We start from the raw sequence: 21,638 nt of genomic DNA on the forward strand, positions 1-21,638 counted from the left end.
TGGCCTTTGGAGCCGGGGTCGCGTGGGAGGGCGTGGCCCAGCGTCCAGTGCCCGCGACGCCGGACAGTCCTGTAGACTACTGGGGCGGAGAGAGACGAAGCGGCCAGCAGATGGCCACGCCACTCTGAGCCCCGGTAAGGAAACGTAAGTGTGGGGAAGTTACGACGGTCCCTTGCCTAGGTGCTTGGCCCTGGCCTGTCCTCGCCACACCTCCTGCCTACCACTGCCACGCCCCAACCGATCCGTCACTTTGATCGCCGCCGGTGGCTGCTGACGGATGTCAAGGAGACTTCCAGCCTTTCCACGCCACGCTCGGAATCAGGCTCCGAAAGCCATGCGCGCCTGTAGGGGAGGTGGACGCGCCTCGCCGACTCCCGGAGGGTGCAGTCGTGCTCAGGGGGAGGGGACATCCCTCTGGAAGCTGGCGTTTGTGGTGCTCCCGAGACGGGCGAGTGGAGAAGGCGGCTTTCCTGGCAACCTTCCCAGGCTGGGTGCTCAGATTCAGCTCTCTGCACGTTTGCCTCGAGGTAGTCACGAAGGAATCGAAGAGAGCCCCAGTGCTCGAGGATTTTCCCTGTGAGCCTCTTCAGGCCAGTACATGATTCATTCTTTCGCAGAACAACTTCGGAACTCGGTTTGCGCTAGGCATAAACTCTAGTCTTGTCCCCATGGAATGCACCATCAAGCAGCCAAGGTAGACGTGTAAATAAACTTCGACACAGTGTGATGACTGCAACAAAAGGAAGCATTGTGAGGTTAAATGTAAAAATGTAACTTTAACGGCGGGGCGGGGGGAGGGGAGCGGGAGGATGCGTGAAAGGCTTCCCGAGGTAAACGCTGCGAAAACGAGTTTGAAAGACCAAGTGAAATTGCTCCAGAGCATTTCCCGCAAAGAACGGAAGTGGTCCCTGACCTGAGTGGCGAAATTGAAGATAAACTGAACAGGTAAACTGATTATAATAAAGGGCTGCAGATAGGTTAAGCTGCATTCTGCCATGTGGGTCAGTGGGCTACACTGCAAGGTTTTTGAGATGAATAGTTTGATATTTTTAGTTGTTTTCTTAATTTGTTTTCAAATATGTAATACACTTAACTTGGTACGACATTGTTTATAAAAGGGTTTATACAATGATCAGCCATTCTATTTCTACTGGTAACCATTTTCCCCATTTCTTCATCTCTTTCAGAGAGTCTACAAATACACATTTTTATAAAGATGGTCTTTTAAGAGACATTCTACAGCTCAGTTACTCAAAGTTTGTTCCCAATCCAGCAGCAACACCTGGGGAGCTTGTTAGAAATGCAGACTCTCAGGACCCATCCCAGACCTAATGAATCAGAATCTGCCTTCTAACAAGATCCTCAGATGATTCTGCATATTAAAGTGTGAGAGGCAGTGATACACAGACATCCATTTGTAAAGATGAATTGGAAGGAGGCAAGACAGAAGGCAGGGAAACCCTGAAACGTAAGAAATGTAAGGTCCCTAGAGCACAATCTTTTATTCAGTGTTATCTCCAGCATTTGACAGTGTCTAATATATAAATTAATATTTTTTTAATTAAATGAGAAGAACACAAGCCTCAAATCAGGCAATGGTAACAGAGAGGAAGGAACCAATTGAGAAATATTTAAGGGTCAAAATCAACAGAATTTAGTGACTGATGGTTAATTTTGTATCAACTTAGGTAGGCCATGGTACTGCTTTTGGTCACACATTAGTTTTTGCTGTATTATATATATTTGTCGTATGTTATTTTATATATATATATATATACATATATATATATATATTTTTTTTTTTTTAAGATTCTATTGGGGAAGGGGAACAGGACTTTATTGGGGAACAGTGTGTACTTCCAGGACTTTTTTCCAAGTCAAGTTGTTGTCCTTTCAGTCTTAGTTGTGGAGGGCGCAGCTCAGCTCCAGGTCCAGTTGCCTGTTAGTTACAGGGGGCGCAGCCCACCAACCCTTGCAGGAGTCCAACCGGCAACCTTGTGGTTGAGAGGATGCGCTCCAACCAAGCCATCCAGGAGCTCAGTGACAGCTCAGCTCAAGGTGCCATGTTCAATCTTAGTTGCAGGGGGCAGAGCCCACCATCCCTTGCGGGATTCAAGGAGTTGAACCGGCAACCTTGTGGTTGAGAGCCCACTGGCCCATGTGGGAATCAAACTGGCAGCCTTCGGAGTTAGGAGCACGGAGCTCCAACCGCATGAGCCACCGGGCCGGCCCCTGTCATATGTTATTAACATTTAAATCAGTAGATTTTGAAAGCAAAGCAGATTACCCTCCATTATGTGGATGGGTCTCATCCCATCAACCTTAAGAACACTGAGGAAAAAGGAATTCTGGCTGTAGACTGCCCTTGGGCTCTGCAACATCAGCTCTTCCCTGTGCCTGTCATCACAGTCACCCCCAGCATGCCGGCCTGCCCTGCAGAATTTTGGACTAGCCAGCTCCCACCATCTGGTGAGCCATTCCTTAAAATAAATCTCTAAATATACACACATCCCAATGATCCTGTTTCTCTGGATAACCCTGACTAAACAGTGACTGATTGGATATGGAATGGGTGGGGAAAAAGAGATTGGGTGGTAGTGACACCTATCTATAGGTGCTCTTATCAAAAACCTGGGAGTTAGGGCCGGTTCGGTGGCTCAAGCGGTTAGAGCTCTGTGCTCCTAACTCCGAAGGCTGCAGGTTCGATTCCCACATGGGCCAGTGGGCTCTCAACCACAAGGTTGCCAGTTCAGTTCCTCGAGTCCCGCAAGGGATGGTGGCCTCCACCCCCTGCAACTAAGATTGAACACGGCACCTTGAGCTGAGCTGCGCCTTGAGCTGAGCTGCGCCCTCCGCAATTAAAACTGAAAGGACAACAACTTGAAGCTGAATGGCACCCTCCACAACTAAGATTGAAAGGACAACTTGACTTGGAAAAAAAAAGTCCTGGCAGTACACACTGTTCCCCAATAAAGTCCTGTTCCCTTCCCCAATAAAAATCTTTACAAAAAAACCTGGGAGTTATCCTTGCTTTCTTCCTCTCGCTCACCTCCTAAATTCAATCCATCACCAAACCCTGTGATTTACTTTCAATATTAATCTTGAATCCTTTTAATTACCTCCATATTGGTACCACCTTAATCCAAGCTTTCTCTAGACTCTTCCACTATAATAACCTCCCAATTGGTTTTCTTCCACTCTTCCCCCTCCGCAGTCCATTCACTCACTACACACCAGGCAATTTGCTTATTTAACAATGTAAACCAAATTGTAACACCCCTTCCTCCCAGTTGAAATCCCTTTAGTGGCTTATCATTTTTACAGTAAAATTCAGCTGCTTACTGTGGCCTATAAAGCCCTGCATAGTCTAACTCCTACTTCCATCCAGCCCCCTTATGCCATTCTCTCTCATTAACTTCATTGCTACTGGCTCTCTAAGGCTACTAAGCTTTTTCCTATTTTTGGACTTTCTGCCTACAGTGCTCTTTCCACACCTCTTTGCATGATTGGCTTTTCTTCCTCCTTCAAATCAAAGTTCATATGTGATCTTTGCAGGAAGGTCTTCCCTGATCTCCCTCTTGCAAGGGACCTTTCCCAGTTACTCTATCTCATCCCTGTTTTGTCATAGCATTTATCACAGTCTCTAATGACTTTGACGACTTATTTAAGTCTGTTTGGAGCGCAGGCACCTACCTTGTCTGTTACTTAATACTGTAGTTCCAGTGCTTGGCATGTGGCAAATGCTCAATAAATGTTTTTGAAAATGGCTGTATAATGCCTGTCATCACAATCAGGAATAAAGTTTTGGCTCATAGATCTTGACATTCCTGAGGGACATGCCTAGTACACGTTTGGAACTGGAGAAGCCGAGGCTACAGATAATTAGGAGTACCTGATTATGGCAGTGGATGGAATCACGTGAAAGAGGCCGTCTGCAGATAGGATAGAATGAGAAGAAACCTTGAAGGACATCAACATTTAAGGAGCAACCAGAGGAGAAAAGTATAGAAAGAATAGTAAGATTTTAAAAAAGAAATTTGTACCACGTTTTTTTGGTAAAAAATACAAATAAATTTTAAAATACTGTGGAACATGGTATATTTGAAAATTCCCTGTTGGAAGTCAGGAGACCTGGGTTCTAGACATAAAAATGATCTAATTATATTGAACTGAACACTGGACACTTCTGGTGAGGGGTGGGGAAAGCTCACAATTCCTCCTTGTCTGGAAATTGTCCTAGAACACAAGTGTAGGTGGGCCCCCAAAGCCACATTTGCTCCTTTACCACTGCTGATTTGGGAAGGGGGGTCAGAGGCAGATTAACTGAAGTTAATGAAGCTCTAGCTTCAGGGCCTCTCATTGCATGGGCTCCTCCATTTTTAAAGAAAGCCCTCCAAATTGTGTAATATATGCATGCATCAAACAATATGAAATCTGGTTCTGCCCTTAGGTGGGGTATAAGTAACCCAGTGGAATCCTCAAATTCTCTGGTAGCTAGTCTCTAAAGATGGTCCTTCAATGAAGAGTTATTCAGGCCCTTATGTGGTCTCCTTCCCTTGAGTCCTGGACTAGCCCTATGATTCATTTTTGACCAGTAGAATAGGGCAGAAGTGACACCCAGTGTTACCTATCACGAGCCTTGCAGCTTCCACCTATGCTTTTTGGAATGCTCACTCTGGTGGAAGTCAGCTGCCATTTCTGAAGTCTTTACTAGCCTGTGACCATCATGTGCTGTTTCATGCTAACCACATGGAGAGGCTGTTTAGAAAAAGAAATACTCAGCCAACTCTGGCTGTTTCAGATATCCCTGCAGAGAGACTCCAGACATGGGAGTGAAGAAGCCATCTTGGACATCCAGCCTAGTTGAGCCTTCAGATGATTCCATCCCCAACTACCATTTCAACGTCACCAAGGAAGACCCCAAGCAAGAGTTGACCAGTCAAACCACAGATCTGTGAGAGATAAGATATCTTAAGCCTCTTAAGTTTTGAGGCAAATTGTTAATGCAATGATAATAGATTCTTTCCCAGGGCTTTAGAAGCTGGAACGAGACTCTGAGGGACCACGAGTTGGTGGCTAATGACAGCACTCTGAAGGGAAGACCACAAATCTTGAGATCTTAAGCTCTGCTATACTTAAGTCTGCATTTGACACATAGCAGGCACTTACCGTGTTTCCCCGAAAATAAGACCTAGCTGGACAAGCAGTTCTAATGTGTTTTTTGGAGCAAAAATTAACATAAGACCCAGTATTATACCCGGTCTTACGGTAAAATAAGACCAGCTCTTATATTAGTTTTTGCTCCAAAATATGCATTAGAGCTGATTGTCCGGCTAGGTCTTATTTTGGGGAAACAGTAACTATTGAATGACTGCATGAATAAATTTCTATGCAGAACTGGATTTTTTTCCCAGGAAAAACCTGCCCATCAGGCCATTGTTTCTCTTCATGACAGGTAGTCCCAAAAGGAAAATACATGGGTCCCAAAGAAAGGCACTTTAAAAAATTATATTACTTGTAAAAGCATTGTCGCAGTAACCTGAACTAGGAAATAGTAAATAAGTAGCTAAGAGGATGCCAGGTACAACCAGCCACCGCAAGGTGAAGTCACAGGAAAGCAAGACTGTATTTCCCAAGTGGTAGTAATCTGTATCACCTTGCATCTTAAAACAAAAAATGTTAACAGAAAGGTGAAATATAGGAAAAGCAAAGACCAAGATTTTGACAGTCTCCAGAGGAAAGGACAAACTAACCCACAGGCTTTCAGCAGATACCTGGTAGAGATGAAAGTATCCCATTGACTTCATGTTAGCCATTATGATTCTTTCACTAGACATTCTCTGTTTCTACCCTTATCAAGCAGGTAGGTCGTGATTTAGTTTTATAAGGGAGAAACCTGCTGATGGTAAATGAAATTGAAATATGGCTTAAAAATTAGTGTCTTGTGAGTTTAATGTGAACCACTTCCACTGAGTCTCATCAATTCTGGGCTGCAATGAATGAATCAATTTTCTGGACTTATAGTTCAGACTTTGAAATGTGAGCATATTCACTTATTTCTTCAACAAATAACTATTGAGTGTCTACTCTGTACGAAGTACTATCCTAGTTTCTCAGGATGTTAATTTGAAAGTACTAAATAAACCACATGCAATTGAACATGGGTGTAGGGGTTGGAGGTGCTATGGAAAAATGCATGTGCTATGTGTATGCAGCACTGATGCATTTTTGAAGCAGAAATTGAGAATTCATTCACAGTAGTGTGCATGCTGCTTTTTGAAATGAGGAAACAGGGAAACAGTTGTCTAGAACTATGTGGTGGGGACTTCTTTTAGTCCTTAAAACTAACCTGTGATTCACATGTTAATTTCTAGGGGAGCTCTATAATCGCACATTAACAGTATTCCCATTTTACAGATGAGCAGAGTAATTGATCAGTGTTGACAAATTAACATTAACACCTCTGCCTTCAAGAACTTAATCATTAAAGCCATAGGAAATGACAGTAAAAATGAAGCAGAGCTGCTCATGGCTCCTTTTTAAATGTAAGTGCCTTAAGCACCAGATTCAAAATCTCATAAAGATGAAACAAGGCTGAAGAGGTTTTAATTGCAAACAGAACCAGGTTAAAACTCATAAAATACCAAAATCAGTCATTACATACGTAAAAAGTTTGGTTTATGACTTGATATAAACAACTATATAATTGAATGACTTTTCCATTTTAAACCACCCCATCCCCCCAAAAACCTACCCAAGAATCTTAAATGAAATGATAGCATGTCGCCATTCACCTCCTATTCTTCCACATTTATTTTTATACAGCATCATAAAATCCTAACGTACCTTCCTATTCCTATCAGTAAACCAGACAAGCCACGCTCTCATTAAGACTTGACCCATCTCCTGACATCAGATTGTCCATTTTGATTCTAGCAACCAGTGCATTAACCATTTATTGTCTTGGAGAAAGGAAATACATTGCGTGGCAAATTAGGTCAACTTCTATAGAACTCTTCTAACTGGTCTCCCACACACCAACTCTATTACGGTATTGCCTATGAAGCAGCCAAAGGGCGGTCTAAGACAAATGTGATCATTTACTCGCTTGATTTTACCTCTCGCCCCCCAAACACACCTGGCTTTACATTCTTTCAATATTCTACAGATCTCATATTAAACAGTACTTCAGGCAACCCATTCCTCACTTCTAGATTGTATTAGCGCTCTCAAAGCCATTTTTCTCCATGATCCCTTTCCCAACAATACTGTCTCCACTGCTAGACTAAACTTGAGGGTAGTGCCAGGTTGGCTTTCTTCTGCTATGTGCAGTGTCAAACACATAGTAAGACAGTTATAAAATGACTGTCATTAGGAAGGCTACTTTATAGCTACCTTCAACAAATATCGTCACACATCAAATATATTAAAGCTCATATCGTAGCCACTAAAGCTCTAGATCATTTGGTTGATCCATTACTAAGAGACTTTTAACTTGGCAAATCATGAGCCTGCTAAAACTACTTACTGGACTTCTCAAGCCATTCAGTACTCTTCAATTTAAACTTGTATATTGCTTTACATTTGTTTCATCTTTGTAATTCTGAAAGGTAGGTCTTCAACCTTTTACAGATGAACAGGCTCAACTGCTAAGTCCAGTAAGTGGATGAGTCAAGGCCTTGAATTCAGGTCTGCTGGCTCTCAATTTTATGCTTTTAACCATACTCCCCAGTCAACTATTTGTCTGAAACTCAGTAATTTCTAAAGGCCTGTTGCAATGACTCTCAAACCTGTCTGCATTAAAATTCCTTTGGAGCTTAGGGAAAATAGTTTTATAGTCTCATCACAGCCAGGGGCTGAGGGGTGGGGAGAATAATGAGATGGTCAAATGTTAAAAGACTTTCAGTTGTATGAGGATCTAATGTTCTGGGGTCTTAATGTATAGCATAGTTAACAATACTGTATTGTATACTTGAAAGTTGCTACTAGAGATATAAAATGTTCTCACCATAACAAAAAATGGTAATTTACATGAGGTGAAGGATGTGTTAAGCTTATTGTGGTAAACATTTCACAATATATCCGTACATCAAATCATCACATTGTATACCTTAAACGTACACAATATTATGTCAATTTTACTCAATAAAGCTGGAGAAAAAGTCATCACAGACTGGAGGTGAGACCAGTGTTATTTTGTAGTTAATTGTTTCATTACGTCAAGTATTAATTTCTCAATTTAGCTCACCATAATCTAGTTTTGTTGCCATCTTATCTCTACTTTTTAAAACTAACCCCTCTATATCCAGAGGTTTGTCAAATGTTTTATTTCATTTCTACACACACTAGTTCCAGAAATCAAGAATGTTATTCCCCCTAAAATCATTCATTCCACTTAATTAAGAGACCTAGATTCTAATCCCACCTGTGATTTTGGGAAGACACTTTTCTAGAACATTTCCTAATCTGTAACATACAGAGGCATGCTTGGAAATTGGGATTTCTTTCTAGTTTAAAAAAGTTGGATGGTTAAACCCTAGGGCCTAGTTTGTACCACAGGCTTATAACCTGAGTTATTATATTCCTTTATAAGAACATTTTGTTGGCTAAATTGATTTATGAACTTGAGAAAGCTTTGTATTTATATACAAACATGCTTATACAAGATTGCCAAGGCCTTGGGAAGTAGCATATTGTAGTGATACCTGAATTTAAGTCTCCCGGAATAGCTGTGAGGTCTTGGGGAACAGCCCTCTCTGAGCCTGTTTCTTTCTCTGTAACTTGCTCTACGTTCCTTACAGGTCTGTTCTGAAGATCATCTAAAGAGAAAGTAATGTGAAAAACTTTGTGTATTTGTAAACAGAGTACTTATTTGTTAGACATTACATTGTTTCTAATGGCTGATAAAATATCATCAAAGAAAAGTGCTTCCATAAAAATTTTATTTATCCTCACAACAACCCTGTGAGGTAGGGTGATCAGGGCATTTGAAGATGAGAAAACTAAATCTACATTACTTGTTCATGGCTATACTGCATAGTAAATATGTAGAAATTAAATTGAGATTTTTAAATGTCCATGACTTCATATTGATTCACATGGAAAAAGGCAGAGAGAATATTAACTCCCCCCTACCTTAACGCCAAAAGGACACTGCCTTGAAAAATCCCATTTCAAAAGATGAAAGTAGTATTTCATTGCTTATTTCTACAAAGATTTATAAAATAAAAAAATAGTGAAATATTTTACAGTTAATATATATAATGGTCTCATTCAGGGATATGTCCTTCAGCTGTGAATATAATCAACTATTCCAAGTGCTAGAAATGCAAACTCTTAAAAGTATGAAAGAAATAATGAGCAGTAGCCTCAATCTTCTTTATTATTCCTCCATGTATCTTGAATAAGTTCTGTAAAATCTGGTCCCAGTTTAAAAAAAGAAAACTCTACCACAAAGAGATGTCTAGTGAACTTTTATTTTGTTGCCTACTCTCAAACCACTGTCACATTTAAAACAGTGATTTCCTGAATTTGGCTATTAGAATCACTTGGAGAGTTTGTAAAAAAACAAATTCTTAGGTCCCATTCTAGACCCAATGAGAGAATTTTGCAGGGCCTAGGCCTCAGAAATCTGTATTTGAAAAGCTCAGAGTAATTCTAATGAACAGCCAGGTTTGGGAACCACTATTTTAAAATACTAATATCAAAACCATAAAGTAACTAAGTATAAACTTGTTGCTCTCTTATCCCCCTTTTAAAAATTTCTCAAAACACATATCCTCTAGAACTCTTGCCTTTGGGCAAGTAATTTCAATTCAAGATACAGAGAAACATTTTATAAAAATGTATCCTAGAGAGTGAGACTTGGATTCCAATAATTTAAGTAGCATTTAAATATAAGATACTGAATTTTGTGGTTCTTATTCTGAACATTTAAAATGTATTTTATACAGGTTCCTAGCAGGCTTTCAACTCAGGAAGACATGAAAAGTAAAAGCACATCAGCACTGAAAAAATACTATACTCAAATATAGGTCATGAGAGGAATAAGAAAGTGAATGAATGACAACCTAAGGCCTTTTGGCCCATACATTTTTGTTCCCAGTCCACTCTTCCCCTATAAGGGGAAATAAAATAAACATTCTTTCCTAGTTGCTTGGCATAGTTATTCGGTGGGTAACTATTAACTAAGTTAATTTTAGATACACAAGATTAAAAGAGATAACAAATAAATACCTAGGAAGACAAAGAAATCAGGTAAGAAAACCTTAACTAGCTAATGATGTGTTATATAACACCATCTTGTTAGTACAATTAAATGAAGGCTTCAGTGTCCTTTACGTTACAGCTTTATGTGATTGACACAAGACGCGGAAGAGATCTGGTCCTTATGAAGAATTCTGTGCTCGCTGTAAAGATTTGTAGGAATAATGAAATGCTTTCTTCATTGATGAGATGAAGTCTCTGTTTTACAGGTAAGTTGACTGAACAAAACAATGAAAAACGAACTTCTTTAGAAGGCTGAATGAAAGTAATATCTAGCTGAAAAAGTCATTGGCCAAAGAGAACTTTTAAAAAAACCATTCTATGTTTAACCCTAAAAAAACAAAAAACAAACAAACCAGAAAAATATTTTTAAAAAAATGTACATACATTTTCACTGACAGTTATAAGAAAATAGCCATTTATAGAAGTTAAAATGCTTTCAACAAATTACCCCAAAATTTTGGGAGACAAGATAAAGCCATCGGGTAAATAAATATACATACTAGCCAATATAAAACAATTTCTAGTTTCAAATTGTTATCAATTCTTTTAAGACCCAAGGAGAAATTTGGTGATATAAATCTGATTAGGGCTACATATATTACATGTAATTAAAAAACACAACTGATTAAAACATCCTAACAATAATACAAATATTTAAAAGAATGTCTTAAAAGTCAGACACTTATCACTGGATATACCACAATTATGTACTTCAGAGTTGTAATGTGTATATAGGTCACTTTTGCTGTGTCTTATCGGTATCCAGCTCTCCTGCATTTACTACAGTCAGTTTTTAAGAGTTCATGTTTCCTGCGTGATCTGAAGGGGCTGGGCACATCTCAGTTCATAAAATATACACCTCCGCTTAACTAAATGGAAGTGTCTAAGATAACATCTACAGAGAAAGAAGGGGTAGTGAGAAGATAAATATTAAAGTGGAAGAAAACTGGATAGTTGTCTCTATAAATTTTAAATTTTGTATTAAATTTAAAATGACAAGTCAATTAATGAAGAAAAATAAATTGGTCTCAAGAAATTTTCTCAGGCCATACAAAATTTCCCTTAGTTTACTTCTTTATAGAATTTTGTTATGCTTGGTTCATTTGTCAGTTGACTTTAGGGAAGTCTCCTTAGCATGGGACTGAAAATGGCTTTACAACTAAATGAAAGATGATTAAAAGTTGGTGTTTATTTAAAGTGCCCACAGGCACAATGGTAAGGTGTTTACATTTCCCTTTAAGTTATGGGAAAGCCCTTTGAGACTGTATTTACTTAATCAGAAAAGCTTTCAGCAATTCCAATGCATGCTGAAAGTTTAGATCTTGTATAGGTTTTGGGTTTTGCTGTTTGAGCATAAAAAGGGAGCAAGGAGAAGTGTAACTAGGTTCACAATTTTGAGCAAGAGCATATGTAAAGGTAACGTATGTACATTTTATTTCAAGAAAGACAGAAGACAAACAGCATAAAGATGCCCAGATGCCCTAAAGATAAATACATTTCGAAGATTCTCATTAAAATGAGTCTGTAGTATTTTTTCCTGCAAGCAAAATACCTTTCTTTAAATTAAAACAAAAACAAAAAAACCAGTATTCTGAATTGCAAATGCTTCTGCTTTTTTTTTTTGCAGAAAACCTGCCATGATTATTTTTTTAATGAATAAGGATTTTCCACAAAACAGGCTTGCTCTACATGCTAGATTTTTAAACAGTTCAGTGACACAATATGCTAACTACATACACAACAGATAATATAGTAAGAAAACACTCAACCTGATGAAAAGTTAAAATCTTCATTAATACACTGAAAATTGACATAACTCATGCCTTTAAAATCAAAAATACAAAAATTAAATGTTTTCCTAAAAAGATTTCCTTATTTTAAGGATTCATTTGAAAATGAAGCTGCATGTAATTTGTACAATAAGTTGTACAAGTAAACAGGTAATATACATAAAAAATTAAGTGACATACTCCTCAATTATCAGTTGTCCACCTTTAATTTCCAATACTGTACTTTCTTAACAAGCATACAAAATATCAAACTTCTCTTTAGAAAAAGTGCCGTTCTTTGACATCCTTTACACAAAAACAGTCTGAGCCTGTGGCATGTTAATGCAGTCGAGAGGCAAAGCATACTAACTTTTACAAATTCTACCTTCCATAAAAAGCCTCCCGAAAAGGAGATTACACACCACTATAAAAATATCAACCTCTTGTGGTAGCTGCATTAGAGAACCAAGGCTTGAAGACTATTTTCATATAGCATAGAAAACCACTATGAGAGCATATTAACTGCATTGGTGGCTTGGAAGTTTACTGTGCCACAGGAATATGCATAGCTACTGTAAGGTACCAAGACTGTTACACAGAGCTTTAAATTGATTGTAACTGAGAGCATAACAGAGGTACTACCAGCCCATGCAAAATAACTAAAAATACTGAGTCACTGTGCTGAATACTTCATTCCTGGAGGAAACCAAAGGCAGCAGTAACCAGATCAAGCCCAACAGGTGACTAAACTCATTCTCCTCAAAGATTGGTGAGCACAGTGAAGTCTGAGGTATACCTTTATCCATTAAATCTGTGTGCCATTGCAAGATATTACCATTTGGGAACACATGCCATCACAATGGTTTAAATCTTTTGAATATTAGTCATTCATATATTCTTATCTACCCAGTCTCTTGATTTTTGAAAAGATTTCACCTACAGTAGAATATTACAGAAACAAAATATAAATGCATGGCTTTCTAAATGCAACTTACATGGACTAAAAGTAGAGAATATTTTTAAACAAATATACAATATGCAGGCAGACAAAGCAGGAAAACGGCCATTCAAATGTATAATAAAAAACTAAAAATTGACTATTTCCAGAAAACTATGAAGCGCCTCAACTAAAAGGAATGCATAATGAAATTCTAATCTAATACAGGTCAAAAATGTAAAAAGGTTATAAACCTTAACAGGAAAAATAAAACAACTTTTACTGGCCATTCCTGTTGAAATGAGAATCTTAAAGTAACAGAAAAGTGGCTACAAACCCACTTAGAGCACCAAACAGAGAGAAAATAAAAGTCCATTTTCATCTCTGTTATTATCATAAAATCCTGTGTGACTACAGGTCAAACTGCTGGTGGCAGAAACAGAATTCTTTATAAACTGCAGATGTCCTGTACATAAAAAAATTTCACTGGAGTTGCACTAGTTCTAAAGACTCTTCTGTTTTAGCCTACCTACTATATGTATTCAATCTGAGATAAAGTCTCTTTCTGTAACCCTTGATTATTATTGGGCACCAAAGATAAGAAAAGCAAGACGGGGTACAAAAATGCAAAATTTCAACAGTAATGGCAATGTTTTGTCTTAGTCCAAAAGGGTCCTGCATTCTCTCCCCCTTCAGTGATTTGACAAGTCTTTGTACTTAATCTGGGGGCAGCAAATCATGCAAGCGAAATCTGTCTCTGATGTGAGGTCGAACATCTTCATTCTGTGTGGAGAAAAAGACATTTTAAAGGCCACGTGATTTCAAAGATTTGATCCGCAGACCATTATGAACATTGCAGAAAAATGCATTCCTTTTTATTTTACAACTTATATTATTGTTTGCCAAACGTAAATGTGCTACACAGAAGCCATTAACTTAAATTTAGATTTTAAAAAAATTGTCATTAAAGTTTTAATTTTGTAAGAATAATTACCCAGTAAGAGGCCAAACCAAAAGTTAGGTAAAAGTGTTAAGCCACTGAATTCTACTTTATACATTAGTTTTAAAATTAATCCACTGATATAGGAAACAGTTACCAGAATAAAGTTTCAAGAGTACAAGCAATAATTTTAGACCTGAACTATAAAAGCAAAATGAAATCAATTTAACACAACTAGTTAGTGACTTGCAAGAGGAAGGCCAGTGAAATAAAGAATTCAGTCTATAAATTTTTAAATTCTGTTAAGTATTTTAATATAATTTGTAAGGTTTGGAAATGCTTATAATCCTTTTCAATCTTTGCCCTAATCTCTCACCACGTTGACTTTAAAAAGTCAGTATACATAAAGTAAAGCAATTTAAAAGATTTATTTCAATAAAGTTGAGGCAATAAAAACAAACAGATAAATAAGATATACTTACCAGTTCTACAAGCTTCTCCAGAAATGGAATCAATTTTAGGAGTTCATTGTCATTTTTATCCATAAACCAGCTTTCTATAGGGATTCCATTAGACAGCTAAAATGATAAATAAGTAATTAAATCCTTTTTTTTTTTGGCCTACAGTTTGCCTACTTTGGAAAAGCTTAATAAAGAAATCGAAGCCTAATTGGGGTTTCAAACGTAATTTCTTCTTAGTATATATAAAACTAAACAAGAAAGATCCATTAAAACAAGTTTTACATTAACATAACTAAAAAGATTTCTTTATTCATTCAAAAAATAGTTACTATTAGTCAGTGCTAGGTATTGTGAATGAAGGGGTATTGTTAACAGATTGGCAACACAGAAACCAATTGTCAGAAAGCATGTACTTTTACACAAGGGACTGTCCCATTCATTCTTGTATTCTCAACAAATAGCAGGACAATCTGAAACATAGTAGGAACATAATAAATTGACCCAATGCTATTTCACGGAAGAGTCTAAAAACAAGAATGCAAATTGTATTTTTTATAGTAAATAATCTCTAGTATAAAATATCTTTAAACATTTACACAGAACATAGTGTTTGAGATGGAGGGCACTGAAATGGTTTGATCTAGAAACTAAGAAGAAATACTTAACATAATTCAAAATACAAGCAAGTAAAAGTAGTGACCTAAGTTGAACATATTTCAATACTATGTGCAGTTCCCCCCTTTTTATTATGGACATTTTGAAATAGAGAAGGACAAACCTAATTTCATCTACACCCAACCCAATTCCCACCATCCCCATTCTGCACCAATTTATTGTGAAAGAAATCCCAGACATATCACATGAACATGTTCATAATGTAAAATGTATCTTGCAAAGATGGCTCATCTCTATTATATTTCAAAGAATCATTGACAAAGGGTACAAATATATTGACAAAACAGTCTAATATTAAAGAATGTGAAATCAAACAGACAAGAACATGGGTAAGTTATCTGTAATTCTTACATATGTTTACAATTATATTACTGATTTAACAAGTGATAAGAATGCTATTAAATGATGTATGTCTATCTTATAGTCCCTTCTTATTCAGATTTACTACTCAGGTTTTCCTTTATTTATGTTGTAATCCATTTAAAAGAAACTTTTGCACAAGGAATATACAAATTTGGCATTTCTAATTTTAAAGGTGACACTAAATGGAAATTACACCAGTAAAAATTCTGTTCTCCCATCATATTGTGTTTGGCAGCATTTGTTCTTATTGTGTTTTTCTTCCACTCTGTTTAGCAACCCTCTTCCTACCTGATATGCAAAGGCTTGTGGTGAGTTGTCAATTATTATAGTTTTTGAAAGATCTCTTCCAAGGATATTTAAGTCCTTTATATAGTTTCCTTGTACACAAACACAATGTTCACGAAAAAGTCGGTGCCTAAACATAAAAATAAAAACAAATTTAAAAAAAAAAGAGCTCTAAAAAGTACAACATATACTAAAACATATGTACATACACGTACCACAGGCTTTAGAGGTTAACCCTTATTAGTCTTGTCTCACAAAAGAAATTAAAATACAAACGTGGGCCTAAGCTTTGGGCTACAGTTTTACTATTAAAATTCTTAGCAATTACTGAACCTTACAACCAAATATTACCATGCCTTAAATAACTCTGGTTTATCCCAAAATATTATATCAAATTATAAAGAGGGATTAAAAACTCTGTAAATTGTTTTTGTAATTTATTTACCCAGGAAAGCTCAGTTCAGATGCAGCATCTGGTTGTCAGCGAGGTCCTGCTTTTTAACCAATTTTCCAGATGGTTGACTGAGGCACAAGGAGATCAAGTGACTTGCCCAAGGTCACACAGTAAGTCAGTGGTTAGCCCCGCATTGGAACCCAGGATCGTCCTGGCTCCCAGTCCTTTGCTCTAACCAGAAGACCACACAGCCTCCCTATCCCTGTACATGCCAGAATAGAAAATATAAGAAGGAATGTTTCTGTGTCGGCATTTTAAAAATGTTTTTAGTTTCCCTTACAATTTCTGAGAAAAAGGGTGGAGGCCAAAACATTCCATCATTTCAACTTTTCCCAAACGCCCATCTTTCTTTTAATAGTGTGTGTGTGTGTGTGTGTGTGTGTGTGCACTTGAAAAAACAAGGACTGAAATGATGAATTCAGAGTTAAGTATAACCAATGTAAACTGATGTTTCACCAATGATAAGACAGTAAAGTGAAAAATTCTATATCATTTAAAAAAGCTATTAAAGATTTTATAATAATACATACTGTAATAATTATATAATCTTCATTTAGCACTCAAAAATATTAGTCTCTGAATATTACTAGTAATTGATACAGATCACCTCGAAATACTCCATTTGTAGACATTAATAATTTGGTAGTTTGGCTTCCTTGTGTCTTAATCCCACTAAATTTTCAGGAGCTAGGGCCTACTCATACCCGTATTTTTAATCATGCAATTTCAAGAAAGGGACATTTTCTACCAACAAAATCTGTCATAGTTCTAACAACAATAACAAAAACCCAACAAAACTCAACCTTAAAAATATCAGTGCCAGTGGTGATGGCAAAGAGTGAGAATTTTACAAGCAGACAAAATGTAGTTTAAACAGTTCTTTCCCCCTTATTATAATGAATACTTTTAATTAGTTAAATGATTATCTACCTCTGAAAAGTTTAAAGACAGTCCTCCTTTGAAATAAGGTCCTGGTTGGGCCTAAACAAGATTCTCTACTTTATGGCTTAAACATTTAAATATGAGGAAATTGGATGTACATGCAAGTCACTATAGATGCTTCTTCCCCAATAGCAGCAAAATCACCTGTGACCAGAGACAACTGAATATATATGGGGGTACCAACAGTTATTTTCATTAGATTACACTAAAACCTCTCCAGTTATTCAGAAATCTGAGTGTCAGTAGCATGTATTTGCAGTTTTAGAAAGAGACTACTTTTACTAGTCATCAAATTTGCATTTGGACCCATGGGATTCCGAGATCACAGGAACTTCTGAGTCGACCTTGTCACCACAGAAGAATTCCCTACAACACTCTAATGAATTCAATATATTGTTCAAGAAGTTTTTCCAAAAAGTAGAAAGATAAAACAAATTTAAACTCCCAAATGTGTAGATTTTAGAATACTAGTTTAAAAGAGGGATATTAATTTGTAATAATATAATTGTATGACTACAATTTGTCCTCCAGTAAAATGAAGCTCCAGGGTAAGGGCTTGTGTTGCTCACCACTGTTCCCTGGAACATTGGAAATACTGAATAAAAATATTCAGAATGAAGTGATCAAAGCAAAATCACGTGTATACTTTTGTTAAAGTTAGGCAAAATGGTAATAAGTTATACTTTTATGAATAGAAAATACATTTTCTATTTTGCATGTGTGAAACTTGCTTATATGAAAGATAAAATGGAAACTAATGACAAGGTCAAATTTTAATCCTTTAGATTAAAAAAAAAATAGTTCTATTTGTAAGAAAGAAAACCTCCTAAACATGGACATTAGGAAAAGCCTTTCATCATAGTTGCAATCACTCAATAATAAAGGTACTATCAACAGTAGCAATTGAGCTTAGGATTTTTCACTAGGATAATATGGGAGAAAGTATTCTAGAAAATGAATACTCAGCTATGACAGCTGTAATAAGCCTCTTGTGGCATCTCTCTCAGCTCTTGGTCAAAACCTCAAAGATTAACTCCTACATCTTACAGAATGCAGCAAGACTGCTGCAGTGTTACTACCTCAGTTGGACTAATTTTCAAACTGTTTTAAAATTACCCAAGGCACTCCCCACTTAACCAGGAACACACCCCATCTGCAGGCTCAGGACACCCACAAGACCTGAGACTAGATCAGGTCTCAGGCTGAGTGACTAAGCCAACTGCAATTTCCAATTAGATTCATGTAACATTTTCATTTCAATGGAAGATAAATTTGCTCTTGAAAAAAGCAAAAGTTTTATTTGATGCTTTCTGTTAAAATTAACTTTATTTCTCTATGCCATTAAAAAAGTGCATTATAACATGCATTATCTCAGATACATAAGGAAATGAGAACATCATGCACACAGTGAAAAATTCCACATACCCCCCTCTCCCCCCAATCCCAAAAAAGGTGAGGATACAGCTGTTAACAATAAATAAATACATTTGATCTTTGTATCCATTTAAGAAAGTCTGTCTGGAGTTTTGGGGCTTAAAAAGTTTATTTATTTTCACCATTCAACCCAAGAAATCTCTATATATGCCGCCCACTGAAAAAGGACATGAAAATTACTATAATCATCGTAATTTCACAGATCAGTATGACAGACATTTCCACTATTTCTTAATTGAATTTACCTGACCAGTTGCTTTTTAGGGTCTAGTATGTTCAGTAACTTGTCTGCATACACCTTCTTAGAAGCAGTAAAAAGAATGATCTACAAATTCAGGGGAAAAGAAGTAATCATTATACATGATCTAAATATGGGTACTATGTTGAATAAAATAAAAATACTTATGTAATTAGCTTATGCATGTTTACCTCATACATCTGAGACATTCGTTCCAGGAATTCCCTGAAGAATGGCCTTAATCTCACATAAACCTGAAGAAATACAAAGATAAGCTTCAGCAAATAAACATATAAAATAGAAACTATAAGGTATGTTGTGTCCTAACTCTGGATATGTTATCAAGTTCGTATTTGAAAAAAATAAAAAAGTTTGCTAAGTACCACTCAACCAGATATATTTCACATACCAAAAATCACTTAAAACAACCTTTTGGTGGGCTAATAATAATCATTGGTGATAATTTCACTTTTTAATAATTAAATAGCAGCATACAATAATATTTCATGGAATATAATCTTAATAAACATTTAAACTAAAAGTGTGAGGTTTCCCTCTGAGAGTTTGATCCACCAATCAGCTCCATCTTCCAGCCAGGTAGCATCCATCCAATTATTAGGCAAGCTGTGTGTCCATCTCTAGCTGACCTGTCTCAATGACCTTCCTCAATAATTACTCAGAATTTCTTCTCAACAATCACCTGCTAAGAATACCTTTATTTTAAATTTCTATTAAGGTAAGCAATGTTCAAGAAAGAGATGTTGGGATTGGTGGTTTTAAATACCTGGAATTTTTCAGAAATCAATCTTCTTGTTCTACCATTTACCGATTCAGAGGTAGCATCTAAATTAGCACTACTGGGCTACTTGAGATAGAAAATATAATAGTGAAACACCAGTTACCCAAAGAACTGCCTTATATACATATTTTCTTATTTCTGTGTGCCTTCTTGCCTACATTTAATGTAACTCTTATAATATACTCCAATATTCAAAAAGCACAAACATAAGCCATGAGCAACCACTAAAATTGATTTACAAGATTTTGACTCCTTTAAATTATATTCATTTTGTGACAAAATTTTTAAAAATTTTGTACTCCACTTAAAGGTGATTATCAACCTCAATTACCATGAACAACAAGTATCTACAGAACACCTATGTATCAGATTCACTGGACCCAGATTACAAAAATCTGTGATGGCAAAAAATTCAAAATCTAGGCCTCATGGAGTTTAACTGTCATCAGTGTACATCCACATAAAAATGCCCTCATGATAAAAATCTAGTTCTAGGAATGTTTTAGGGCAGAACAGAGAAATCATGCAAAGGATTCTTGGACGTAGGGACTATATACTATCAATCTTTGTAATTTCCAAAGCCCAAAGGGCATAAGACGGTGCCAAATACATAGTAAGTACTTGATAAAAATTTGTTGTGAAATAGAACTGCCTGAAGTTAAGCAATATAGACAAAATAGAGAGGCAACCCTACATGACTACACAAGGACAACTATTGAATTTCCTTAAGAACTGATTACTTGTGGAAGACAAATTTCAGACAATTATTAATATGCTAATAATATCACTCTAACCCCATCTACAGGCTAGAATGATAAAAGTATACTTGTTTTTAGTTCTATTAGACATTTTATCTCAATTTCTTGACTAGTCAAAAACAAAGTAAGACACCTATCCCTACCCCTAGCAAATAAAAACAACAAAATCCTCAGTATCCAATCACTCTCTTTAAGGATGAGGTACAAAAAATTTAACTAGAGTTGCTAATTAATTTTAATACTTTCATCCTAAAACATCTGGTATAGTTTGTGGCCTGGGTTGAAAACCACACCTTATTTGTTTGGTAATCCATGTAACTAATAGATTTTAGATATATTACTACCTTTGCTGGCAAAATCATTTTCTATTAACTATGGGTCTTGTCAAAATAGGTTTGTTATGGTTAAGAAAAAAGAAAACAAACCATCAATTCTGCCAATAGTTTTTTCAATTACCTGATCTTGTGGAGGATGATAAACCATGAACTATCAGAGCCTTTTGTTTGTGGCTAAGGTTTATCACTTACGTGCGAACTATCAGAGCCTTTTGTTTGTGGCTAAGGTTTATCACTTACGTGCCTTTAATAATAAAAAAATTTCACTTTTGCATATGTATAAACGTTTTCATTTGTTTTCGATATCCCTGTTATCACTTGCTCCATACTGTAAACGAAGAGAAGCAGGGCCTCAGTAATTTGGGATGTTTCCTCTGAACACTCACACACTTCCATTGTAAATGAATACTTCTATTTAAACAATATTATCCAAGTATAAAAGTGGAATGCTGTACAAAGGTGTGATTTTCCAACTTCTTATACAGTGAATTTCAGAATAGGTCGACTTCATTATGCATTTGACTACATTTAAATATAAAATACATCTTAAATTAGACATTACTTTAAAAATGTGCTTGTGTACTGGGAATTAAAGGGGGCACTGAAAATGGGAGAATATGTTGCTAGAGTGTTTCCTTACCATGAAAATAGAGTTAATTGTTGATTATAAAAGTTCCTACCCTCAGAACAGAGTCACCTTTTGAACAGGAAGGTGTTTCAGGATTAAAAAACTAAGCAGAAACCGAGGTGGTTAGTGACAAAGGTACAAAGTATCAGTGAAGTGGGGTGGGGTTGGGACCACATGGGGTTCTGCCATGTGCTGCAAAGGCAAAAGCTCAAAGAAAAACAGAAATAGAGACATAGGGCCCGCAGGGTCAAAGTCATTTGGGTGATATCTTAAAGCAGAAATAACTAGAAATCAAGAAGCACTAAGATTGTCCAGTAGGAAACGAACACTTGTAAGGTATGTATAATACAG

At 36.6% G+C, this 21,638-nt stretch overlaps 1 protein-coding gene and 1 long non-coding RNA gene across 5 annotated transcripts in view; one reads left to right on the forward strand and one right to left on the reverse strand.

Annotated features, from left to right (window-relative positions):
- Nucleotides 1–16: 16 nt before the first annotated feature.
- LOC117023578 (uncharacterized) lies at nt 17–11,776 on the forward strand. The gene is made up of 2 exons (XR_004423232.1): nt 17–945; nt 10,349–11,776. It is a non-coding gene; the product is annotated as an uncharacterized LOC117023578 (long non-coding RNA).
- A 470-nt stretch (nt 11,777–12,246) lies between these two features.
- Nucleotides 12,247–21,638, reverse strand: part of CTDSPL2 (CTD small phosphatase like 2) — an 84,557-nt gene continuing 75,165 nt past the window's right edge. For 3 of the 4 annotated variants that reach the window (XM_033108533.1, XM_033108532.1, XM_033108531.1), the window contains 5 exons: nt 18,959–19,021; nt 18,775–18,854; nt 15,703–15,829; nt 14,398–14,493; nt 13,066–13,758 (listed from right to left, as the gene is read on the reverse strand). In XM_033108533.1, coding sequence (XP_032964424.1) covers nt 13,693–13,758; nt 14,398–14,493; nt 15,703–15,829; nt 18,775–18,854; nt 18,959–19,021 — 432 coding nt within the window. In that variant the 3' untranslated portion in view covers nt 13,066–13,692. Of the gene's footprint in view, nt 13,759–14,397; nt 14,494–15,702; nt 15,830–18,774; nt 18,855–18,958; nt 19,022–21,638 lie in introns of all 4 variants that reach the window. The other variant, XM_033108530.1, reaches the window with a different exon arrangement.

Source organism: Rhinolophus ferrumequinum, chromosome 6 (assembly GCF_004115265.2).
Source record: "Rhinolophus ferrumequinum isolate MPI-CBG mRhiFer1 chromosome 6, mRhiFer1_v1.p, whole genome shotgun sequence".
Taxonomy (NCBI): Eukaryota; Metazoa; Chordata; class Mammalia; order Chiroptera; family Rhinolophidae; genus Rhinolophus; species Rhinolophus ferrumequinum.